Genomic DNA, 26,756 nt, shown 5'->3' with positions numbered 1-26,756 from the left:
ATTTGATTGGTTCAGCTGCCGGAAGTACGTCACCGGCTATATTCACAATGCTAACATTGAAGGTTTGTAGGCTTCAATAGCCGAACCGGTTTTGTTTTGAGTTTGATACTTGACTTGATGTAAGTAGTCAAATTTGCCATATCTTATGTTTCGATAAAACATAATTTGGTGGAGAATTAAGTGTTAGAGTCTATACGCGCAATGGCGTTTAGTGTTTCCCTACAGTCAAAGCTCTCCTCCATAATGGAGACGATGGCTACATCCGCCCTGTCTCAGCTGTGCAAGGCGGTGGATGACGACACGGTGGAGCTGCGCTTGGAGTTGTCTCGGCTCCAGACTCTTAACTCGGCTTTGACGGAGAAGGTTGACGAGCTGGAGTGCGAACTGACGGCCGCCAGAGGTGACGCCCGGAAACTGGGTAAAAGTCACCGAACGGTCGCCATCCAGACAGCTGCCGACATGGACATCGGAACTGATGGTACGTTTATGTTTATTTTGCAGTGTAGGACATATCATTAGCTCCGCTCTAATGATAGCCAACAGCGTCATTTGCAAATGTAGAAGTGTACCTAATCTTCACTATTGTGTCCTGACCTTCTCAGAGTCTGAGGCTCCTGTCATAGAGGGAGTCTTTGGAAAAGACTGGTGCCTCAACTTGTGGAAAGAAAGGTTCCATGGCAGTCAAATGAGAAACTCCACATCTCATCAAGTGGACGATGTGAGTTTCTGAGTATCTCTGATACATATTTACACAGCTAATGTCTTCCTTACCCTTTTGCAGGATATGGATATGTCCATCATGCCTTTGGACTGTTTTTCTTCAAGCGACTCAACAGAGCTGGAAAAAGGCGCAGAGTTTTGGAGTTTCGAGTCTCTTTCGGAGGCTGTTGAACGCTGGCAAAAGTCAAATTTGGTGGAGCTCTATAAGCGTAGTTCCAGGAGCGTGGAGAATGCCACAAAGCGGGCGAGGAAGAAATCGTACAGCCGGGATTTAGTTTTCGCCGAGCTGGACTTTGCTTGCACTCACGGTAGCAGAGGGTAAGTCATGCAGCAAAGAGTCCAGAATGTATTTTGGCTCAATTCAACATGTCTGGAAAGGAGTTGGAGGACTCATTTATTAATTCATTTATTCATTTTCTACCGCTTTTCCTCACAAGGGTTGCAGGAGCTAGCCAAACAACCATTCACACTCACATTCATACCTATGGACAATTTGGAGTCGCCAATTAACCTAGCATGTTTTTGGAATGTGGGAGGAAACCGGAGCACCCAGAGAAAACCCATGCATGCACGGGGAGAACATGTAAACTCCACCCTGGTCTCCTAATGTGAGGTCTGCGCACTAACCACTCGACCGCCGTGGAGTTGGAGGACTTATGTTCTCTAAAAGGGAAAGAAAACAATAAATAATACATAATACATAAATAGATAGCATGATAAATAGTGAAGTTCCCTCTCATCAGTTCATGCATAAAGACTAGGTAGGACTGCCCTGCCCTATCAGTTGAGTTAGGGCGGTCTAGGTAGGACTATTCTATTTCACATTAGCATACTGCTATATAATTCTTTAGTCAGTATGTTCCTTAATTTGACTCTACATGCTAAAAGTATAATAATTAGCACAGCTAATGCCTTCCATTTTTTTCTAGCCCCGCCTTAAAACGCTGTCCATTCACCATCAAAGTACGAGTTACACCTGACGGAAGGAAGCTGTTCGTAAAGGACATCAGTAGTGTGGATTGCCACAACCACGACATATCCCAAGTGAGATAATATACACTGTGCCGCAAGATAATGCAAATCATTTTTGTCACCCCGGTTCTGCACATTTTGCAGGCTTTGATGCCCGGGTCTGAACAAATGGACGTGATTCAGGTCAAAGTCGAAGATTATTTGGAGGACGCAGCCGACAGCTTCCAACAGGAAACGCTCTGTCAAGAAGGTAAGTGAACTACTCATGTATGTTTTATTGATAAAAACAAAAAGCCTCCAATTCACGACAAACATGACCTCAAAGCTCTTTCCATATGTAGCAGGTCTAAAACTATGCTCCTTACACACCAATTGAAACCCATACAAGAAACTTTGGCGACGGAAGCAAGGAAAAACTCCTAAGGAAGAGACTTCATTATGATGGTATTACACGTACTAAGAATAATTATCGTAGTTATTAGGTGCTAGTAATGTGTGGTCTTGGAGGAGCATGAAACTGCCGCAGTGTTGTTGGATTCAGGATTCAAAAATTGGGGTCTTTGGTTGGGGAATCAAACACAGTAGTGGGAGACACTCGTGGTAGAGTGGAGCTAGCCTCACTGTCTTTTGTTTATTGGCTCACCAGTGAATCATCACAATGGGAATTTAATAGGACAAATGTACATAAGAGGGGTGTAACGGTACATAAGCATAACTTGTTTTTTTATGGTCACACTTTGGTTCATTTTCACTACAGTAAGGGAATAAAAAACTGATTAGTGAAATTACTCCAATAAATAAATAGAACAGGGGTTTCCCTGCGGTGTGGGGGCTTGTCTTTTTTTATTTGGGGGGGGGGGTTCAATTAAACAAAAAGCTTGTTACCACTACTGAAAAAAAAGTTATCTCAATGGTAAGTCAAAATTATGAGATGAAAAGTCGAAATTATGAGCTTAAAAAGTCGAAATTATGAGTTTAAAAAGTCAAAATTGAGATCAAAAGTTGTAATTAAGAGATAAGTTGTAATTATGCTGCACGGTGTTCGAGTGGTAAGCGCACAGGCCTCACAGCTAGGAGACCCGAGTTCAATTCCACCCTCAGCCATCTCTGTGTGGAGTTTGCATGTTGTCCCCGTGCATGCGTGGGTTTTCTCCGAGTACTCCGGTTTCCTCCCACATTCCAAAAACATGCTAGGTTAATTGGCGACTCCAAATTGTACAAAGTATGAATGTGAGTGTGAATGGTTGTTTGTCTATATGTGCCCTGTGATTGGCTAGCGAAAAGGAAAAGCTGGAGACAGTTTCTCAAATTTCAAACCAGGTTTTTCTATTAGTTGGAGGAGTATAATAAAACTAAAATAAAGTAAAACATTGGTTGACTTCCTAGCTCACTCTTTCCCTATGTCGCAGTGAGTTGCATAGGTATGAATGTGAGTGTGAATGGTTGTTTGTCTATATGTGCCCTGTGATTGGCTGGCGACCAGTCCAGGGTGTCCAGTCCCGCCTCTTGCCCCAAGACAGCTGGGATAGGCTCCAGCACCCCCCACGACCCTTGTGAGGATAAGCGGTAGAAAATGAATGAATGAAAAGTTGTAATTCTGAGAAAGTCGAAATTGAGATAAATTTGTAATTATAAGATTAAAAAATCGAAATTATGAGATATAATTATGCATGTGCCATAAGTGCCGCCGCCTTCACTTGGCAAAAATGGCGACACAATTGTAGGTTGGGTATACGTTTGGGTATATAGGTTTCCGTGGTCGCATTCTTGTTCAGTAGTTAACCCACCTTGCTTACATTTTTACTGTCTTTATTTCAGTAATTAGCGATTATTTTTTATTGTCTGTATAATTTTCTGCAGCACCTTTGAAACTGTTTATAAACAATAGCAATAGAAATAAAGTGGATTGGAGTTAATAAAAAAATGCTAACCTAGAGCTGACTAAAAATACGTACAAATTGTCTCTTTGTTAGCTTTTTACAAAATAAAATAAAACCAAAATGGACCCCACATCGTAGACACGTGACTTTGGATAGTTGTACTTCCTTCCTTCCTCAATTAATGTGTTCCGTGTGCGAATTCGGTACATAACTGTGCCGATAAAAAAAAAAAAAAATCTGATTAAGAATACCGTTACACCCCGAGTAAATAACCGAGAGAGAATTCAATATAGTTCATGTTGTTTTTTTTCTGTAAAATATCAGCCCACAACAGCACACCGTGGACTATCCGCGAGGTGCAGACCTTCCTCGGCATCCTCGCCGAAGACGAGGTGCAACGGGATCTCGTGGGCGCGGTGCGCAACAGGAAAGTCTTCCAGCTGGTCTCGCAAAGGATGGCCGCCGAGGGCTTCCACCGGACGTGCGGGCAGTGCCAGATGAAATGCAAGAAGCTGCGGTGCGAATACAGAAAGATCAAAGAGCAGAACAGACAAAAGGCGTGGAGGTGGTTTGACCTGGTGGACGCCATATATGGCCGCAGGCCGGCCATTGGGAGGAGGGCGGGACACATGCGTACCACCACTTCTCTGCTGGAGGCCATGATGGAATCTGTCGGTATGTAATCTACCTGCACTATCAATTAGTAGTTATAGTCCATGTCTTATATGTTTAATTGACACTTTCCTGTGTTGTGTGGCATCAAGTTTGGTAATTTTGTGATGAAAATGTAAGCAAAACACAAATTGTGTCACAAAATCAAATTGGATGGCTAACTTTGGCTAATTTACTTTACTTTTTTACTTTACTTAGCTCCACACATGGTTTTTATCCCAACTTTTTCAGTTGAAAACCTGGACTCCCCCTGCGACAACAGCGAGCAGCTCATCTCCGTCGGTTCCGGCGAGATACTAACCTCACCGAGCAGTTCGCCTTGCACAACCCCAGATCCTGCAGAACCGGGACCGTCAACCCAGTGCAGCCCTCGTCTTCTTCATCTGCCTTCCAGAAAGAGAAAGGCTCTGGAGGAAATGTCAGCGGCGGCCCAGAAGATGGAGGAACTACACGAAGAGCGCTTCCACATGTACATGGAGGACGCCCGCCAAGCCAGGCGGCAGGAGGCCCACTTGGTCAGACAGAAACTGGATCAGTCGGCGGCTGTCAACGACGCCTTTTTTAAGGTTTTTCATTCTGAGGTGAAGCGTGGCCAAGCGAACTGAACTTTGCTTCTTATTTCAGATCCTCTACTGTTGTTTTGATAGATTGTGTACCCGTGCCATAGAAGTAAGTCACTCAAGAGGGCATTGAGGCCTCCAAAATAAAAGCTTTCCATGCTGAACTGTTCTGCTTTCTACTACCATGTGTGGAACAAAGGAAGAACCCCATGACTGTGTGGGAAATACACGTAAGTATCCCACCATGTGCCGCTCTCTTTCAACAGAACATGGCGAATGCTTCTTCGAGGAACGAATCATCATTGGATGAACACAAGCCCGACCACACAGATCAAGCCTTCGCCTTTGCTGACCGTCAGTCATCTAACATGGGCGATGTAAGTTTCATATTTTGGTTTTGCTTCATGCTAGTATCGCTATCATTCGTGTCCTTATGTCTCACTCCTTCATGTTATGTATGGGATATATAACATGGACGCTAATGTGTGTCCCTGCTTATCAACACCAAACATGACAAAAATCTATTACTGCTACTTTTTAGTGGCCAAACACACATTTTGAAGGGCTAGGCTTCATCACCTCATTAGCATTAAAGCTACAGACACACAAAATGCTGTGTTCCCAGTAGAGCTTGTTTACTAAAAATCACTGTCTAAATTCCAGCATCAAGGCTATTATGGGACATTCATTCATTCATTTTCTACCACTTATCGTGAGGGATGCTGGAGCCTATCCCAGCTGTCTTCGGGCGAGAGGTGAGGTACACCCTGGACTGGTCGCCAGCCAATCACAGGGCACATATAGACAAACAACCATTCACACTCACATTCATACCTATGGACAATTTGGAGTCGCCAATTAACCTAGCATGTTTTTGGAATGTGGGAGGAAACCGGAGTACCCGGAGAAAACCTACACATACACATGGAGAACATGCAAACTCCACACAGAGATGGTCGAGGGTGGAATTGAACTCGGGTCTCCTAGCTGTGAGGCCTGAGTGCTAACCATTCGAGCACTGCGCCGTGCAGCACAGCACCAAACATTTATACGCATTTATACGGCCATCATATTTTGGACAATAAACTATTGTGGAACTTGGAGACTTATTGACATCTAAATGATGTTATAGCACAAGAATGCATGGGACATCTGAGACTAAATTGTTACTTTTAAGATTTGCCTAGCAACATGAAGTGTCCTTTTTTTCTATTGGTCTTGCACAATTTTGTACAAGTATTCATTTCACTCCTATACGGGCCACACTAATTTATTCCAACTCTCAAACCATTTGCTACTGTATATATTATTGTTTTATTTTTTAGTTATAATTGGGGGCGGGCCATATCAGTAGTGTAAATTAACAAGACGATCCACTCGGGAGGTAAGAGATTTATTAAATAAAACATCCCTCAAAAATACAAGTGTGCTTTGTTTTGAATGAAGAATGCACTGAACTTGATTGAACATTTGCACATTTTTTTAACACCTCACGATCATGGCGGGGGGAAGGGGGTGGGTTAGATCTGAACATGCAACAAGGAAAAACAATACTGGGGGGGGGTCATTTCTATTATGGCAAGTGCACGCTAATCAAGAAACGAAACAATACTCTGGCGTTGTTTCATTACAAGGCAGTTTGTCAGGTTTTATGGTGATAAATGCTAAAGAAATATCTCACCATTTTCCCATAAATAACATTTAAAATCCCATTCCTGATACTAAATCAAAGAAAAGTCGAAGCGGGATTTCTTGCAAAGAATAAATTGCACCATTACATCTATGTTGTACCCTTATTCACCCCCTTTCAGGCACAAGAAATTAAAAAAAAAAAAAACAGACTGAAGCTCATTCACAAGTACAGAAATTGTGCGTTTACACTGTATTGAAAAAATGTGACGAGGTAGTTTCGCTATGTGTGCAAACAATGTATTATTGTAGCTTTAAACTAGACCAGACCTTTTGGATGGCCTTGGAGGAGGTATTTAAAAGAACATACAGCAAATGTACGAGAACATGCCATGCAGATGAGGTCAGCGGTTCGATGAGGTATTCACAATAAGTGCCATTAAAAGCGCTATCTGGTTGACCACCAACAATGTATCCCGGATTTGGCCCGTGTTCACATCTGTGAAGTGCTGCGATAAATTGTTCCGAATAGAACTCATGTGAACTGTGTTGTATACACACAATAAAGCCTCTTGAAGGGAATAATCAAGTCAACCACGAGAAAATAAAACTAATGCAGAAATGCTCTCTACTTGTTTGGCTGTTGCAACTTTACAGATAATTTTTTTTCAATTTATGACCTTTCATGAAAGAGTGTTAGGGTGACACTGAAAAGGAAACACAATTGTAATATAGTTACACAATGTCAGTTATTATAGACGTTTTTCTTCTAATATTTGTTAGTGTTGTAAAATAATACACATATATCCTGATTTTACATGATTTTAGTTTTAATTAATGTTATTTAGGAAAATATTTTTCATTCATTCATTTTCTACCGCTTTTTCCTCACAAGGGTCGCGGGGGGTGCTGGAGCCTATCCCAGCTGTCTTCAGGCAAGAAGCGGGGTACACTCTGAATTGGTCGCCAGCCAATCACAGAGCACATTTAGTCAAACAACCATTCACACTCACATTCATACCTATGGACAATTTGGAGTCGCCAATTAACCTAGCATGTTTTTGGAATGTGGGAAGAAACCGGAGTACCCGGAAAAACATGCAAACTCCACACAGAGATGGTCGAGGGTGGAATTGAACTCGGGTCTCCTAGCTGTGAGGCCTGTGCACTAACCACTTGATCTCCGTGCAGCCTATTATGGGACTTCTGAGACTTATTTTACAGTAATTTGACTAATAGATATTTTTTGTAGTATTATACATTTATTTCATAATTTAGCAAATGTATTCTTCTAAAATTATTACTTTTTCCATATTATTTAAAAACATAGGGAAATTTAGATGCACAGGTTATCTTTTTTTCCTCTCAATTGCTGTTTTTAAGAAAAGTTCCAGGCCTCTGTTAAGTTGTGTCACGTAGAACAGTTCAGTGTTGCCTTAGTGGAATTCCTTTGGCTGTATGAAAATATCACTACCAAATATTACAGGCAAATATGGACTAGAAATGAGCATGAGTTTTGTGTTTTTTTATGTTTTGAAGCATTTGAGGCAAAAGGGATTGCACTACTCGCTGCAACCACCATAGGCGCTGTTGAGTCAGTTTCCACTAGCAGCAGTTTGGCATTTTTTTGGTGTTCTTTATCTTGTGGCGTTGTCGTTTATTCTGTCACTAATTTTCTACCACTTATCCTCACGAGGGTCGCGGGGGATGCTGGAGCCTATCCCAGCTGTTTTCAGGCGAGAGGCGGGGTAAACCCTGGACTGGTGGCCAGCCAATCACAGTGCACATATAGACAAACAACCATTCACACTCACATTCATACCTATGGACAATTTGGAGTCGCTAATTAGCCTAGCATGTTTTTGGAATGTGGGAGGGAACCAGAGTAAACGCATGCATGCAAACTCCACACAGAGATGGCCGAGGGTGGAATTTAATTTTGGTCTCCTAACTGTGAGGCATGCATGCTAACCACTTGTCCACCATGCAGCCCTATCTCAAAATTCTACCTTTTATTCTTGTGAAATGTCTGCCTTATTGTCATTTTATGTATTTATTCATGTTTTTTTTTAATCTTTTCAGTGTGGCCCTAACACTCCTTGGTAGACACGTCGGCACAGGCCTCAGCAGAAGAACAGGTCTGATCCTGTCTAGGTGTTCTTCATGTGATTGAAACACTGATGGTGGTTCAAACCGTACTTGTAAGCGTAACATTTCCCACAATCCACGCAACTGTACGGCTTCTCCCCCGTGTGCGTCCGAAAATGAATGTTCAGGGAGCTTTTCTGCGAGAAACTTCTTCCGCAGTCCGGACAGCTGTAGGGCTTCTCTCCGGAGTGGACGCGCTGGTGAAGCTTCAGGTACGTCTTCTGGGCGAAACGCTTACCGCAGACCGTACAGCTGAAAGGTTTCTCGCCCGAGTGGCGTCTGACGTGGACTTTCAGGCTGCTGAGATAGTTGAACACTTTACCGCAGAAGAGACACTGGAAGTGCTTAGGTGGCCTTGTGGGTTTTGGTGGATAGCTGACGAAATCTTTGGCGGCGGTGTTTGTGTAGTCGACGTATTCGCTGCTCGTGGCGGGAGGGTTTGTGTTGTTGTCGAGCATCGTGCTCATCGCTGCGTCCTCGATCAGTTTGTCCATAATGCTTGGCTGCGAGCGCTGAGCTTGACCGTCCACCATCAAGGGGAAGCTGCTCAAATCCTCTGAATGAAGCTGCAGCTCACTGACGGATCGATGGAGGGCGCTCTCGGCCTCCAGCATCCCCATATCTGCACCGCATAAAAAATGACATCACAGTAACAATCAATAATAATGAGGCGTTTAATGTCTATTCACCTTTCCGATTATCTGTCATCCTCCTCTGCTGCCCGAGGGGATGATCGTCATACGTTTCCTCCTTGACAAAAATGAGGTCGGGTTCTCGGTCCATTATGTCCAACACCTGACCAAGACAAACACATAATCGTCACCAAGCCTTCTCACCGGGTCAATATGTTGACCTCAAGTTATTCCCAAGACCTGTGTTCCCATGCTGGACATGGCGACAGGCTCCACCGTCTCTTTCCTCTGAGGGGGGACTCGTTTGTCTTCTCTCCACAAGTCCATGCACCAGTCCTTCCCAAAGACGCCATCGATAGCTGGGGCGGCCTGCTGATGCTGCTGGTCTGAAAGTGAGACCATTGTCTTAATACAGCATTTCACAAGCAGAAAAAACAATTAGAATTAGATGAAAAGGATGTACTTTAATCCAGATTCAGACTTCCTGTATTGTTAAAATTTCACATTAAACACACCAGACACACAAAAGATCTCTGAAAAGATCTGAACATGGGTTTACACAATACAAAGTCTGCATCTAAACCGGATTCATTTGCATCTTGTACACAAATTAAAATGACTCCTAAATACACAATCTAGATCAGATCTAGATTAAATGTACAGGTTCTAATGCTGAATATGTGCAGTCAGATTGCATATAGTAAACATAACCACTACTTACACAAAGTACTATGTCAATTTAAGACATATATATATATATATATATATATATATATATATATATATATATATATATATATATATATATATAGAGCCCTAACTATAACCACTACTTACACTATGTACTATGTCCATTTAAGACATATAGTATATATAGCCCTAAATATAACCACTACTTACACTATGTACTATGTCCATTTAAGACATATAGTATATATAGCCCTAAATATAACCACTACTTACACTATGTACTATGTCCATTTAAGACATATAGTATATATAGCCCTAAATATAACCACTACTTACACTATGTACTATGTCCATTTAAGACATATAGTATATATAGCCCTAAATATAACCACTACTTACACTATGTACTATGTCCATTTAAGACATATAGTATATATAGCCCTAAACATAACCACTACTTACACTATGTACTATGTCCATTTAAGACATATAGTATATATAGCCCTAAACATAACCACTACTTACACTATGTACTATGTCCATTTACGACATATAGTATATAGTGTATATATATAGCCCTAAATATAACCACTACTTATACAAAGTACTATGTCCATTTAAGACATATAGTATATATAGCCCTAAATATAACCACTACTTATACAAAGTACTATGTCCATTTAAGACATATAGTATATATAGCCCTAAATATAACCACTACTTACACAAAGTACTATGTCCATTTAGGACATATAGTATCAATAGCCCTAAAAATAACCAATACTTACACTATGTACTATGTCCATTTAAGACATATAGTATATATAGCTCTAAACATAACCACTACTTACACTATGTACAATGTCCATTTAAGACATATAGTATATATAGCTCTAAACATAACCACCACTCTTCATATGCCAATTCAGATTGGTTTCAAACACACAAACCAGATCAAATCCTGATTACTTGACGGTTTCTGATCCCACGTTTAAATAGCATCCTACAAATACCCTTACGATGTGAATTACCTCAGGATTAATGTTAGGTTGCTTCCAAAGACACGACCGAGATCAGATCCGGATTAAATTCCGAGTTCCTCAATGTGGCACCTTGGACACCACTGAGCTACGGTATGTGGGTGTCAATGTGGACACGTAAAGTCAACAAAAGAGACACATTACCGGATTTATGTGCCTCTTGACCTTCGGGATTCCTGCGGCCGATGCTGTTGACGTGTGCCGGGTAGTACTGCGCCTCCCGGGCGGCCCTCAGCTGCACCTCCAGGGAGTAGCACTTCTTCTTCAGGGCCTCGTTCTCGCTTTTGTGCAGGGAGATCTCGCCCAGGAGCACGGAGGAGAATTCGTCCGCCAGATTTCCTATCTCCACCAGGGCCGTCTTGGTTATCTTCTCCAGTATAACCGCTAGCTGCGTTCGGAAATTTCGGTTGCTGGTGTCGCACATCATATCGGCGGCTGGAGGCGCAGTGTAAATAGAGATTTCGCCCCCGCTACGTCCCTCATGTATCAGACAAAAGCTGAGGGAGTGGATAGTACTCTGACAGTTAGCTGTTAGCTGCGCCGCGGTGCATTGTGGGGTGGAAGACTTTGCCCTTTCCGAGTTGCGCCTGAAGGCCACACTGTATATTACAATAAGACACCGTTTAACCAAACGAGAATATATTTCAACCAATTACATTTCTGTTAATAGTGTGATATGATTATAACAAACAATTATAATCTATAAGTACCTTCTTCGTCCTTATCTTTTAATCTGCTTATTTTTAAAACTTGATTTTCTTTAATAATTACTATTCAAAGCGTTTATGTGAACATGATTTATTCAACTCACTCACATCTGAGGTGTCCTTGACTTTTATTTCGAAAAGCCTTCCGGAAGTTATTGTTTTTAGCATCGTATCTACTGCCATCTACTGGTTTAATTGAAAAATTGACAACACATTCAAGGTTGTTTATAATGCAAACATCTATAGAAGGTACAGGGATAGATAAGTATTGTATTACATGATTAGGACAAATTATGAATATTTTTGTTTATTTCTGTGCTTTAAATGCAGCATCCTTTACAACCTATGAATTTTTTCCCACATGTTAAATGTTGCACCAGGAAATTGAGTTAATTTGTTGTACTCATCACTTTATTATTGTTGTTTTTATATTTTAGAAGATCTGGCTGGAGAAGAATGCTTGACTTCACGTTGACTGATTACCATACATCTGCAAATCTGGATCAAGATGGACTAAAAGGTGCTTTTTCAGGTTACAGTTCTTTGTAAAACCCTTTCCGCATTGCACACAAACAAACGGTTTCTCTCCCGTGTGCGTACGCTGATGCATGTCGAGGGTGCACTTCTGGATGAAGCCCTTTCCGCAAACGGGACAGCGGTACGGCTTCTCTCCCGTGTGAGTGCGCTGGTGCGTATATAAATGCCCCTTTTGCGCGTATCGCTTCCCGCACAAGGTGCACCTGAAAGGTTTCTCTCCCGTGTGACTCCTCTGGTGTATTTCAAGCTGGCTGTAGCATCTGAAGCTCTTGCCGCACTGCAGGCAACCGAACTTCTTAGCGGTGGAGTTCCTCAGGTTGTGCATCTTCACGCTCCTGAGTGGAGAGGCGACAATCTGGGGGCTGATTTTGGCGGGTTCTTGGTTTGTGTGTCCAGGTGGAAGCTGTGGATTCCACTGTGCATTTCTGTGTTCGGGTGCAGGGAGAGATGGGGGTGCGTTCAGGGTCACAATACAGTCGGGGAACACTGGCTGAAGGCGTTCTTTAGAATGCTGGTTCACATCTGGGCTCTTCTGGGTGTCTGATGACAAATAGAAAGTAATTTTGAATCAAACTATGGAATGGATTGAGTAAGGACCTCAAACAATGCACAACGATGAGCCAATTCAAGAAACAATACAAGCAGTTGATGTTTGCTAAATACAAGGATGAAGAGTCTTGAACCAGTCATGATGTGCTATACATATCACTATATTGACACTTACTATGGTACCCATTATGTCATTGGATGGTCATATCGCCTCGTACTTCGGTACGTGACAAATAAAATAAAATAAAATAAGGCACGGCGGTCGAGTGGTTAGTGCGCAGACCTCACAGCTCAGGAGACTAGGGTTCAATCCCACCCTCGGCCATCTCTGTGTGGAGTTTGCATGTTCTCCCTGTGCATGCGTGGGTTTTCTCCGGGTACTCCGGTTTCCTCCCACATTCCAAAAACATGCTAGGTTAATTGGCGACTCCAAATTGTCCATAGGTATGAATGTGAGTGTGAATGGTTGTTTGTCTATATGTAACTGTGATTGCCTGGCGACACGTCCAGGCTGTACCCCGCCTCTCGCCCAAAGACAGCTGGGATAGGCTCCAGCACCCCCCGTGACCTTCGTGAGGAAAAGCTGTTGAAAATGAATGAAAAAATGAATAAATTAAATAAAAAAAATAAACTTAAACTAAATTAAGAAAGCAGGAAGTGAACAAATGTAACAGTTACTGATTGTAAAAGTACCAGATGGAGGGGTAGGATTTAATAAGCTTTGCTTCTTCCTACTCCTTTTGGACATGTGGAACTGTGAACTGATTATGTGATGCATTCAATTGTAATCTGATGCATGTTCAAATGAAATAAAACCATTACCATTTGAGATGCTTAAACAGTCACATCTGTAATGTAAGCATCTTCTGAGCATTTACAGTTTCTCTTCCAGATCTTTGATCAGTCATCCGTAGGCAATAGAATAATTAAATACATACCATTTTCCGGTGTTCTCTCCTGTTCAGACTCTCCATCCTCCACCTCTACTGGCTCCTGCTTCACCACCATCAGTTCAGACTGCTCTTGAGCTGACTGAGGAGGCCAGTTGAGAACACACAAAAATCAGAATCTATTCTAAAGTCATATTTATGCAAACATGACAGAAAACTTACTTCAAATGCCGGAGTCTCCTCTTCTTGCAAAGGGGATGAGTTATTGTTGTCCCATTGAAAGTCACTAGGAAGCAAAAGTTTTAGAATAAATAGAGAGTCCAGCTGCCAAGGAAAAGCCATGATAGCACCGACTTGGTATCTACCTGCAGGCTGCGAGCAGGAGGCAACAAGCCATACCTCTTAATGACAGGTCTTGTCCTGTCAGGCTCCAGCAGCTCCGAGTTCTCCAAGCCGACCCCTGTGTCCTGCTTGCCTCTCTGTGCCATACGGAGCAGTTTCTCCATTAGATGCAGCTTCTCGGTGAGGGAGGCGACTTCGTTCCGTCCGCGGGTGATCTCAATTTTTAGCATCTTCGACTCGATCTCCACCAGCTTTCCAATCTCCATAACGGCTGCTTTGGACAACGCGTCCATAATGGATACGAGTTGGGTCTGGAAGCAGAAAGCGGACATGTTGTACACCGTGAAAGAGTTAAAAGCCAGGGAGAGGCGTACGTGCTTGCAGCACAAAAAGTGTTTTAATATTTGCAGCACTACAGGAAGTGCTGCTTCCATCTAGCGGTTGGGAGGGAATCCTACACACGAACTTTTCGACGTGTATCTGCCATTCCTGGAAATAATTTGTCAATAATTTACATATTTTCTAGATTGTTTTAATAATATACACTTAAACGCCTATCCATTGCCCCTCGAATCTAAGACTTCATTTACCACCGTGTATTGTATACACAGAACGTGATTGGCAACATTTTCTCTCAGGCCACTGAGTTGGACACCTCGTTTACCATAATGCACTGCGGCCCCTTCATTAGCCACCGTGTATTGTATACACAGAACGTGATTGGCTTACAGAAACTCTTTCCAGGAAGTGATTAGTATTTAACCATTTCATTATTTTTACTCACTATAGCACACTAATAACACATCGTTTTCCAACAACGTGTTGAATTAGGCATATTTTTAACCACTTACTAATACAACTTTTTCTCTCAGGCCACTGAGTTGGACACCTCGTTTACCATGCACTGCGGTCCCTTTATTAATCACCATGTATTGTATACACAGAACGTGATTGGCTTATAGAAACTTTCCAGGAAGTGATTAGTATTTAACCATTTAATTAATTTTACTCACTATAGCACACTGATTACACATCGTTTTTTATCAACATGTTTAATTAGGCATATTTTTAACCACTTACTAATACAACTTTTTCTCTCAGGCCACTGAGTTGGACACCTCGTTTACCATGATGCACCGCGGTCCTAACACAGACTGTGATTGGCTATTGAAACCCGTTCCCGGAAATGATTTACATTTGCCGACTGAAAATCTTCCTCTTCTACTTTTAGCACTGATACGTTGGGTAAATGCTCTTTTAACACCATAAACTGCAGTTTAACAACTAATAATATCTCACGTGTACGAAATGTTATCCCTTTCGTGTGTTTTAATTTATTGTGATGTGTTTTGTAGCTTCCCACTTCTAGGTATAATTTAGCATTAGAGTAAACACAGTATTGCACAAGTAAACAAACTCACAGGCGCCATGATGACTTGCAAAACAGTTTCCTCTCATTTTATTGCACCATTTTTATCTGTGCTTCCCCCAAGGTAACATAGCATGGCTGGCAGGAGAGTCGTGGTGTTTCCCTCCTCAGCAGAGCTGGGTCCAGCATTGGCCCACCTGGTGACATCCCGGGCTGAGAGGGCTATCAGGTCTAGGGGCAGGTTCACCCTGGGTCTCTCTGGAGGAAGCCTGGTGACCATGCTCAGCAAAGAGCTGCTGGCTATCGCTGGCCTGGATTGCAGGAAGTGGGTGGTCGGGTTCTGTGACGAGCGAGTGGTGCCCTTTGACAGCCCTGATAGCACCTATGGGCTCTATAAGGTACAGTATAAGAGTGCATGCTTTTGTTTGCTTGATTGCATATTATTTAAATATTTGCTCTACCTTTTTTTGCAGAATCTTTTCTTTTCCAAAGTCAACATTCCAGAGGATGGAATCTTGTCCATTGACGCCTCGCTACCAGTGAATGAGTGTGCTGAGGATTATGCCCGCACACTGAAAAAGGTGCATCTACTTAGTTTGATTTGACCTATTACATTATTTTAATATTACACGCTTCCAAATATATGCAGGCCTTCCCTGATGGTGACGTACCCGTGTTTGATATGCTGCTTCTGGGCATGGGGCCTGATGGACACACCTGCTCCCTCTTCCCCAACCACCCTCTTCTGGAGGAGAGCGAGAAGACGGTGGCACCAATCAGCGACTCTCCCAAACCACCACCAGAGCGAGTAACCATGACATTTCCTGTTGTGAACGCAGCACGTGCTGCAGTTTTTGTATCCACTGGAGGGAGCAAAGCGCCTGTTTTGAAGGTAAAGCACAACTGAGTTAAAACAGCCATTTAAATGTGACATTTTGAATCTGTTTTTTTTTTGCTTCAGGAGGTATTAGAAGGAAAAGAGGGTCCAGCATTCCCAGCAGCCCGCGTCTCCCCGACTAACGGAGAGCTGTTGTGGCTCATCGATGAGCCCGCTGCGGCCTCCTTGACTATGCAGGTGGAAAGGATGGGCTCTGGGGCCAAACTTTAAAACATTCCACACGCAAATGATGAAGAAGCTTTTTTCCAAAATGGAGACAGACTAATGTAGTGCTTACTTACGAGAAACATGTCTGTCTCTGTCCTGCTGCATCAGAATAGATATTACTTAGTTTGAAATACAAGGAGTCACAAACATTACCAGAAAAGCCAATTAAACATGCGTCTTTGCTGACTGTTTGGAGTTTTACTATAGTAAAAAAATGAAAACTAATAGTCATTTTGCCTTGACATATCTTCATAATCTTATAAAGAACGCGAGAATGTCGACTATTTGATGACCTAATTTACTGTAGCTGCAAAGGAGTCAAAATGTTAGACACAGCTTTCAACTACAATAACAAACTACTAACCTTGACAGTGCAAAATGCTGTCTTTGTAAAGGCTACATTCTTTTTTTAATAATATTAAATACTATTTATTTATATTTATACAATTTAATATATAGTATTAAATTGTAATGCAGGTAAAATCTCCATAAGAAGCAAAGTTCTACAACTTCGAGTATAACATCGTTCACATCTATGGTAAAGATCCCTTCTCTCCTGCAGGGCCCATCCCCTTTAACATGACACCTCCTCCCCTTTAAAGCCGAACTTCTGCAGCTTCTATACAATTTTTTTTTCCCCCCTCTTCTGGTCTAAGATGTCCCCAAAGCTGACAGCTGCAGCATAGCACCGTGTGTCCACCGACCACTTATTTATTTCATTATCTTCCATCCGTGTCGTGTGGAATCATGAGTGGAATGCACGGTTTCGCCTTCCCGCTACTGCTACTGCTGTTGCTGCTGTCCAGCTGCACACCTTCCCAGGGATACTTCTCGGAGGAGCGCTGGAGCCCCGAGTCGCCGCTGCTCGCACCCCGGGTCCTCCTCACCCTCATCTGCCGCAACTCGGAGCACTCCCTGCCCTACGTGCTCGGCACCGTGGAAAGGTTGGACTACCCCAAAGAGCGCATGGCTGTGTGGTGAGTAGTTGCTAAGGAAATGAGGAGGGGTCTTATCAATAATAATAATGCAAAGTATTACAATCCCCCCCCCCAGATTAACTCCCATCATAAATGTGAGTTAGCTCACTTTGTAGTGAAGAGGAAGCATACATTGATCTGTATACGTGGAGGGGGTGGGGGCGGGATTTTGTTGTTGGGGGTCCAATACACACTCAGACTATTACTTATTTCTTATTATTATGAAGTATTTCAACTTTATTTCCATTAGTCTTTTTTTCTTATAATATTATGACACCATCCAAAAATATTTAGTCTTTATTTTTGTCATATTGTAACATTTTCCCCAACCATTTTTGTTTTTTCTCACAATATTATAACTTTTGGAAAATATAAATGTCCTCTTTTCATTAATGTCTCAACAATAATAATATTCATAATCATATTATACAACTTAATTATTGTAAAGTAGTAAACATTCACTTTCAGTGGCTTTCAATTTATGATTCTGCCATGCACTAACCTGCACTGAGACAACTTTTCTATATGAAAAATAATGTTTTAGACCATTGAGCCCACTTCAGCCTAGGCAAAAGTGAGGGGCGGTAAAAGAAGGGTATGTGTTTCCCTCCTAATAGCTTAACAACATGCTGCAACAGCCCACCCGTGCTTCAACCCACTGAACAGTGTAGTGCAGAACTCGGATGAGGTATGCTTCATTTTATGTGGGCAAAGTTGTAAATTGTCCCCCCTAGTTTCAGTCAGTGGAACTTTCTTGCAAATGCGCATGAGTGGAGGACTGTTTCTTTTATCCCCCCGCCCGCTCGGCATACATCAGCAGTGTGATGTTGTAAAGGCTGTACAAGTGGACGCCGGATGTCAATAGTTATGCATTGCAATGCTAAGGGAGAACATTCTTTCTGGCCGATAGTGTGTCTGTTTTGCCATGTTTGAGGATATGGAAGGTAGTCGAGCAATGGCTTAGCACGGAGATGCTGTGTTGTCACGCTTCATTGTGAAATGTGCCTCATTCCAACCGCTTCTGGCTGTTGCCCAGTGTGAGCTAAATACCAGCTCTGCCGCTCATGGTTGACCCGCAACACAACTGGGAGATGGTGCTTAAGCTAAGGACTTTAAAGATGTTGTATCAGCAAGTTTCTTCATTTTTACTCCTATATAGCTTTGACTATGTGGCATGCGTCAGTGTGAGATTTGACACTGCTTTGGCAGCAACATACAGCCTCGTTAGCGCAGTAGGTAGCGCGTCAGTCTCATAATCTGAAGGTCGTGAGTTCGATCCTCACACGGGGCAATTTTTGTGGTTGTGTGTTTCACGCGGCAGCGTCACTGCTTACACTCTTTGCACTCTAACGTTTTGACCTGTGCTGACCCCTCAGAGGGGTCAATGAGGTCAGTTCAAATATGCACAGATAGGTTATTGTTTTAGTGTTTTTTCCCCCCTCTAATGTACATGGGTAACCAAAATACATACTAAAAAAACACTGCAGTACTTAGCAGCAACCAGCAGAGGCGCTGTTCAGTAAGATACGGGCATTGATGTACAAAACAACCATGCAACATAACTATATGAAAAATATAAAATGTTAAAATTAACATGACCATGTTGAAAAACAGCAGTTAATTAATAAATGAAGCTTTTCTGTCAATTTTGTGCAACTATATAAGCCGGAGAAAATTACTGAATGGTTGTTGATTCATCTTGTAGCGATTGAGTCAAAATGGACTGTAGTACTTGCTACAGCCTGCAGAAGCGCTGTTGAGTCAGTTTCAACTGAAAATGCAATCAATTAATTGTAGTATAATTCATCTAAAAATGATCTCTTGTTGTATTTTTCAAAAAATAAGAATTTGTTACATATTTATTTGTAATTTCATGTAGTGGTGGTGGGTTGGGAGTGCCTATTCCCACAGCTGCAGGCAATGGTTATAGTGGTATATTATGTTGATGTATGATCCAACAGGGTAGCAACCGACCATAACGAGGACAACACCACGGCCATCCTGCGTGACTGGCTCATCAAGGTGCAGAATCTCTACCATTATGTGGAGTGGAGGCCCAAAGAGGAGCCCAGGTGGGTTTCTTCTCTTCGTGGTTGTTGTTTTTGGAGTAAATAAAACCCATTTATTGTGTTTCTTGTAGCCACTATGAGGATGAAGAAGGTCCCAAACACTGGACAGACCCCCGTTACGAGCATGTTATGAGGCTTCGGCAAGTTGCACTGGAGTCAGCCCGTGAAATGTGGGCCGACTACTTTATGGTAAGTCGCTGTTTAAAGACAAACAAATCCACGTTCCAAGTGGTTCCCAAGCTCCGAGGTTGTGTCGTTCAATAACAAGAGTCGGATAAGTACAGGGCCGTTTCTGGCTCTGGGAGCCATGTTGGAAATTGAGCCTGTCATATTTGTCTGCCTCTTCTGGTTAAAGATTATCTGTTGTGGTTCTTCTGGATGTCTGCTCATACAGCGGCACAAAGATGAACGTTGGTGCATGTTTCTATTTGTACTCACTGCTGCTTTGGGTGGGTGTATAATTTAGCAGCATGTTCCGTTTAGAGAGGAGAGCTGCAGCTTTTTTGAATGAAAACTCAATTTGGCCTCTCACATGGAAAGAGTGGCTTACTGTATCTGCTTTTTGTTGTCGGGGTTGTCATAATTTGAAGGCATTCTTCCTCCCTCTCATTTGTCATCCTCCTTCTCGTGTAGGTGATGGACTGCGATAACCTCCTCACCAACCCAAATGTCCTCTGGAACCTCATAAGCGAGAATAAGACAGTCATCGCTCCCATGCTGGACTCCCGTGCCGCTTATTCCAACTTCTGGTGCGGAATGACCAGCCAGGTACACGCCGTGCTGCTGTTAGTGACCAAGACGAGGTATTTCCTTCGCTAACATTATTCGGCTATCCTCAGGGCTACTACAAGCGCACCCCAGCCTACATGCCTGTGAGGAAGCGAGTGCGTAAGGGCTGTTTTGCAGTTCCCATGGTGCACTCCACCTTCCTCATCGACCTCAGGAAAGAAGCATCCAGGCAGCTAGCTTTTCACCCGCCTCACGCAGAATACAATTGGGCTTTTGACGACATCATTGTGTTCGCCTACTCGGCTCGAAGGGCAGGTAAAAACTTAACAAACCGACGCCATGTATAAGTAATGTATTTGGACTTCATTGTTCTGATGTAAATACGTTGTTGTTGGAATCTCCTTATCGACCGACCTGAATCAGTTTTGCTTATTAAAGGAAAAATTCTCTTTTTGGGGAATTTTTCCCACCCACGGACACGCACATCTTTCTCTTTTCTGTGCTATATAAAGATATACAAACAGAAAAAAAGAGGCTAATAATTAAAGCAGGTAATGGGACACGTAGTACAAACAGTACAAATACAGTATTTTGGTCATTTTTGAAGCATTACCAAGACTCCCTTCCTTGGTGTATTGATTTCACATAGCAACACAAAAAAGAACACTTCACCTAACATTATTAACTTGTCTAAACTCAAAACCAAAACATGTAGCATGGGACGGCTAGTAGCTAGCAGGTGGTGTGTGTGTGTGGCCAGGTGTCACTACTCCAGTAATATAGTTACTGGTTCAGTTCACTTTATGTAAATGGAGCATTAAGTTTGTAAATTGTCGCTAACATGAAATTAGCTCATTCATTAATTCGTGCGCATGAATGAATGAATGAAATTAGTATTGTCAAAATGATAAATAATGTTCATTCATTTTCTACCGCTTATCCTCACGAGGGTCGTGGTTGGTGTTGGAGCCTATCCCAGCTGTCTTCGGACGAGAGGCGGGGTACACCCTTGACTGGTGGCCAGCCAATCACAGGGCACATATAGACAAACAACCATTCACACTCACATTCATACCTAAGGACAATTTGGAGTCACCAATTAACCTAGCATGTTTTTGGAGAACATGCAAAGCCCACACAGAGATGGCCGAGAGTGGAATCGAACTCTGGTCTCGCTAACCACTCGTCCACTGTGCAGCCTAGTTGACTTTTTATTGTATGTAAATATAAAAAAATGACTTAAAATATTATATTATCAGGCCTATTCAAATAATATTAAAAAACAAAACAATTAATTCATCTTGTGGTATTGATTGTAGATTAATCTTGCTATTGAGTCAAAATGGAGTGTAGTACTTGATGCTACCAGCAGAGGTGCTGTTACAGCAGTCTCAATTCAATCAGTTTTTATTATAGGGTAAAGATGAGTAAAAACACATTTTTTAAAGTTATTTTAGGCCTAAAATGCTGAAATGGATACAACAATATAGCAACAAGCACAGTAATAGTATCTATAATATATATAGAGCATGTATATAGAGTGGCGGAGGTCAGAGGTTATAGCGCTGCCAGCTACTATAGTATATGAGATTTTTTTAAACACCATTGTTAAGTGCTGAGATTTTTTTCCCCAAAGCCACAGAGTGGAGTCAACATTTAGTTTTAAAAATACCCCGTGCATGCGCCTCCATTGTTGTTGCCATTTTCAAGTGAGAACACACCAAATGCAGGCCTTTCTTCACTGTCAACAGACGTGCAGATGTTTCTCTGCAACAGAGAGACGTACGGTTACCTCACCGTGCCGCTGCGTGCCCACAATACTTTGCAAGACGAGGCCGACAGCTTTGTGCATTCTGTGTTGGAGGTAAACGGTGAGTACATCACTTTTTTTTTTAAATGTCCTTGCTCACATTGGCTGGCTTATTCTACTTTCTGATGTCTTTTTGTAGTGCGCCACCCCCCGGTGTTGCCATCCCAGTTCATCCCGGTTCCCTTGAGACAGCCGGACAAAATGGGGTTCGATGAGGTGAGGGAACAACTTCTGTGCTCATTATCACCCCCCTTGCTGTTCAGAACGTCATTAAGCACTTCTACGGCATCATCAGGTGTTCATGATCAACCTGAGAAGGCGTACTGACCGCCGAGAGCGTATGCTGAGAGCCCTCCACGAGCAGGAGATTGCATGCAAGATCATTGACGCCGTAGATGGAAAGTGAGCTGAATGTCATCTTTTAAGGGGTCATTTCACTGAAGTGTAGTTTCATCATGACTCTCCTGTCCCGTGGTAGGGCATTAAATAGCAGCGATGTCCAAGCGATGGGCATCCACATGCTCCCTGGATACAGCGACCCTTATCATGGCCGCCCGCTGACCAAAGGAGAACTGGGGTGCTTCCTGTCCCACTATAACATCTGGAAAGAGGTAATGATAAGTGTAGGACTGTTGGTGTTATATCATGAAAGATAGAAGAAAATGCCATTTTTACAGTGATTATGCATTTACTAATCGACTATAAATTATATAAATATATAAATAAATATATATATTTCTGTTGATGGCAAAAATATAGAGATATTTAAAATGTGTTTCACATAAGTTTATAAACTTTACAAATATTTATGGAATTATTGTATTTATTGTATTATATTATGTAATGTTATATTATTTCTATATGATATTATTTGCATATACTATTTATATAAATGTATTATCAGCATTCATATATTCATATTAATATTTATTATATTACATTAATATTCATATAATTAATCTATATAATTAGTACAGTATATATTATTATATTATATTTATTATATTACATTAATATTAATACATTCATATTTGTATATGATATACCAAAGTAGAAAATGTTTTAGCACTTTTTGTTCCAAATGCAATTTTTTTTATTAAAAAAACCCCACTGTTTAATAAAGTAAAAATAATTAATATACTACATAAATTTAAAATTTTTTTCTTACTAAAAAATGAATAAAATATGAGAAACTATGCCATTTATTTTCTGTAGACCATTAGAAGGGCTGTCAAAAATTACAATAAAAATCAGGGTTGTCAAAAATAGTATATATATTATAGTAATAGTAATAATATTTTTTTTCATGAATTACGTTAAAATATTTACCATCATTAAATATCCCGCAGAGTCTAGCGCAACTTTATAACTTCATTCTCACCATTTATGTATCTCCGACTAGTCTGTTCATCCTGGGTATGACCTCATTGTCACTACAAGACAGCGAGGTGCATTCACTGACACTGCGAAAATCACACAACCTCTGAATTACATGTGTACATTACATGTGTGGTGTAAATAAACAGAAAGACAAAAATTGGCACATTTCCCATATTGTGGCAAATTAATCATGATTAATTCATTTGAAAACTGTGATTAATTTGATTAATATTTGAAATCATTTGACAGCCCTATTTATTTAAATATGCCGAATTTAAAGTAGAATACGAGAATGTTGGAGTTGCCAAGCGTAAATAACGATAATAATTGTTACATCGGATTGATGTCAGGTTGTGGAGCGAGGCCTGCCCACCTCGCTGGTCATCGAAGACGACCTGCGCTTCGAGGTCTTCTTCAAGCGGCGCCTCATGAACCTGATGAGCGAGATCGAGGATGAAGGACTGGACTGGGATCTCATGTCAGCGTTATTCATAACTCCTTCCACTTCATCCCCGAGCTTGGTCCTCACCTTTCTTCTCCACTCTCTCCCAGTTACATCGGTCGCAAACGAATGCAAGTGGACCACTCCGAGAAAGCGGTGCCAAATATTCACAATCTGGTGGAAGCGGATTATTCCTACTGGACTCTGGGTTATATGATCTCCTTGCAAGGAGCTCAGAAGCTTCTAAGAGCCGAGCCTTTAAAGAGAGTCCTGCCAGTGGATGAGTTCCTACCAATCATGTACAATAAACACCCAGTGTGAGTCACGCTGTAGCCTACTCTCAACACTCTAATTGGAAGCATGAAAACATTCATTATATGGAACAATTCAATGTTTTTCCTTTGAATAATGATATGGAGTGCATGAGAAAGTCTCTTTGTCGGCATGGTCATATATTATTAAGTATATTGCACAACACAGCAGCAACAGAACCAATGTTGTAATCGCAGTAAGGAGGTAACTGCTCAGCAAACTTATTAATGCCACTGATAATAATAATAATAATAAAAACAACAATAATAATAATTATTAAAATGATTACTGATAATAATAATAATAATTTAATTAATTAATTAATAATAATTAGTAGTAGTATTATAACAATAATAATAATGATTATTATTATCAGTGGCATTAATAAAAGTTTGCTGAGCAGTTACCTCCTTACTGTGATTACAACATTGGTTCTGTTGCTGCTGTGTTGTGCAATATACTTGTTATATAATATAATATAATAATAATAATATATGACCATGCCGACAAAGAGACTTTCTCATGCACTCCATATCATTATTCAAAAGAAAAACAACAACAATAATAATAACAATAATAATAATATTATTATTATTAATAACAATAATAATTATAAATTTATATATAAATAAATTATAAATGTATATAATTAATTATAATTATAATAATTATAAATGTATATAATAATAATAATGCACACCAACATCCAACATTTTAAAGCGCATGCAGAGGTACATAAAGCATGTGGATTATAGACCTTTTAGTCGGAGTATTAACTGCAAATATGAAATAGTATATTTTCTAATCTAACCTTCTTCTTCACAGGTCAGATTACATGAAGCAGTTTGAGACCCGAGACCTCAAAGCCTTCTCAGCAGAGCCCCTCTTGGTGTACCCCACCCACTACACGGGCGACTCGGGCTACATCAGCGACACTGAAACGTCCACCGTGTGGGACAATGACAAGATCCGCACAGACTGGGACAGAACACGCTCGGGGAAAACTCAGGAGCAGGCTGAGCTCAGCACCGAGGCCCAGAACTCCGACGTGCTTCAGTCGCCTTTGGACAGCACGGCGCGAGACGAGCTATGAGACACCACCCCCCCCACAAAAAGTACCCTTTGTTTTTTTTAATGTATTATTTGGCTGTGGCATTACAGATTAAGGGATGTAACAAACGTTTGTGGTTGATCAAAAAGGCACTAGACTTGCCATACGAGATGGCATTTGCAGTACCCAACCTGTGTCTGTCATACAGAAACAAACATTCATGTATTTTTTTCACATCCCGTCGTGACGTTACACTGTGAACCAGGCTACGACTGCATGTCTCTGCAAAATTCAATTCATCCTAAATCATGCAATCTGCAGGCCTTTTAAAATCTAGAAATCGTATTTCCGTTCACAATTTGCATGTGGATGCTCCCCCTCATATTTCACAGCACACCTCACAATAACACCTCATCCATACAAAATAAAATAAACCCCCTGCTGTCTTTCAGCAGCATTTTTTGGACATGCCATGACACCATTACTGCTACAGAAAAAATACAAAAAATCTGGGGAAAATAGTGTAGGAAAAAAATCCTAAAAATACAAGAAAATAAGTCTAATTTTACAAGATTAAAATTGAATTATTGTAGTTTATTAGAAAAAACCTTTGAGAGAAAAATCTATATAATAAGAATAAATAACACATAATGTTACAATGATCAAGCTGTAAGCAAGTGTATTTTTAACATAATAATAAAGTAATAATTATTAAAATATTAAAGTAATAATTATAACATTATAAGAATAAAGTAGTTTTTTAAGAGGAAAAAATCATAATGCATGAATAAAGTAAACCTTTGACGTGACAAATGTATAATTGACAGGAATAAAGTTGGATTTCTAAAGGAAAAAAGTATAGTACAACAATAAAGTCAACTTTTGATGTGAATAATACATAATTAACGGATTTTTAAGAGAAAAAAAGCATAGTACAAGAATAAATTCACCTTTTGATATGAAAAACATATAATTGACAGGAATAAAGTCGGATTTCTAAGCGAAAAACATCAAAGTACATGAATAGAGTAATTTTTTTATGTGAAAAACATATAATTGACAAGACTAAAGATTTTTAAGAGTAAAAAAAGCATATTACAAAATAAAGTAAACCTTTGACATGAAAAACATGTAATTTATAAGAATAAAGTTGTTTTAAGTGAGAAATCTATTATTGACAGGAATAAATGTGATTCTTTTAAGTGACAAAATATAATAAAATGTAAGAAATTCTCAATATAACCAGAATAAATCTGCATATTTCAAAGAAATATTACAGTCCTCATCTTAACACATGATTCTGTTTATGTTCATAATATGAAAACCCTGTAAAAAAATACTTTATTCACATAAATTGAGGCCTTTTTCTCTTTATAAAGCTACTTTAAAATTGTCCTCTGCTGCCCCCTACCATGCAATTCCCACAGTGCCACATCAGCTCCAAGGAGCAGCTGTTCACAGTGTTGTCGGTGAGGCAAACCGCCGTGCAGGCCTCAAGTGGGAAAAGCGTTTGCAGATGCCCCCTGTCAGACATCCACCCCGAT

At 40.9% G+C, this 26,756-nt stretch overlaps 4 protein-coding genes and 1 non-coding gene across 5 annotated transcripts; 4 read left to right on the top strand and 1 right to left on the bottom strand.

Moving 5' to 3' along the window:
* The first annotated feature begins 31 nt into the window (after window positions 1-31).
* On the top strand, window positions 32-6,288 carry LOC131103761 (uncharacterized). Its single transcript, XM_058050279.2, has 7 exons — window positions 32-478; window positions 603-718; window positions 782-1,038; window positions 1,650-1,764; window positions 1,837-1,942; window positions 3,897-4,247; window positions 4,476-6,288. The coding sequence occupies exons 1-7, from the start codon at window positions 202-204 to the stop codon at window positions 4,847-4,849; spliced, it is 1,596 nt and encodes a 531-aa protein (XP_057906262.2). The 5' UTR covers window positions 32-201; the 3' UTR covers window positions 4,850-6,288.
* Window positions 6,187-14,564, bottom strand: LOC131103439 (uncharacterized). The gene is made up of 8 exons (XM_078797332.1): window positions 14,026-14,564; window positions 13,849-13,912; window positions 13,675-13,768; window positions 12,121-12,727; window positions 11,088-11,542; window positions 9,454-9,599; window positions 9,271-9,376; window positions 6,187-9,203 (listed from the first exon to the last, which is right to left on the bottom strand). Exons 1-8 carry the CDS (start codon window positions 14,400-14,402, stop codon window positions 8,584-8,586), a joined length of 2,469 nt encoding a protein of 822 aa, XP_078653458.1. The 5' UTR covers window positions 14,403-14,564; the 3' UTR covers window positions 6,187-8,583.
* Window positions 14,565-14,697: 133 nt separating this feature from the next.
* pgls (6-phosphogluconolactonase) lies at window positions 14,698-16,618 on the top strand. Its single transcript, XM_078797038.1, has 6 exons — window positions 14,698-14,715; window positions 15,070-15,213; window positions 15,462-15,735; window positions 15,811-15,918; window positions 15,987-16,229; window positions 16,299-16,618. Exons 3-6 carry the CDS (start codon window positions 15,472-15,474, stop codon window positions 16,443-16,445), a joined length of 762 nt encoding a protein of 253 aa, XP_078653164.1. The 5' UTR covers window positions 14,698-14,715; window positions 15,070-15,213; window positions 15,462-15,471; the 3' UTR covers window positions 16,446-16,618.
* A 215-nt stretch (window positions 16,619-16,833) lies between these two features.
* Window positions 16,834-25,980, top strand: colgalt1a (collagen beta(1-O)galactosyltransferase 1a). The gene is made up of 12 exons (XM_058050274.2): window positions 16,834-17,419; window positions 19,381-19,491; window positions 19,560-19,677; window positions 20,122-20,256; window positions 20,328-20,532; window positions 21,969-22,088; window positions 22,167-22,243; window positions 22,323-22,429; window positions 22,506-22,638; window positions 23,758-23,885; window positions 23,960-24,166; window positions 24,987-25,980. The coding sequence occupies exons 1-12, from the start codon at window positions 17,190-17,192 to the stop codon at window positions 25,252-25,254; spliced, it is 1,839 nt and encodes a 612-aa protein (XP_057906257.2). The 5' UTR covers window positions 16,834-17,189; the 3' UTR covers window positions 25,255-25,980.
* On the top strand, window positions 18,638-18,710 carry trnam-cau (transfer RNA methionine (anticodon CAU)). The gene has a single exon. It is a non-coding gene; the product is annotated as a tRNA-Met (tRNA).
* Window positions 25,981-26,756: the final 776 nt, after the last annotated feature.

The sequence above is a fragment of the Doryrhamphus excisus genome, linkage group LG16 (genome assembly GCF_037039965.1).
Source record: "Doryrhamphus excisus strain RoL-2023G ecotype Guam linkage group LG16, RoL_Dexc_Guam_v1.1, whole genome shotgun sequence".
Taxonomy (NCBI): Eukaryota; Metazoa; Chordata; class Actinopteri; order Syngnathiformes; family Syngnathidae; genus Doryrhamphus; species Doryrhamphus excisus.
This window is presented reverse-complemented; position numbering and strand designations above follow the sequence as displayed.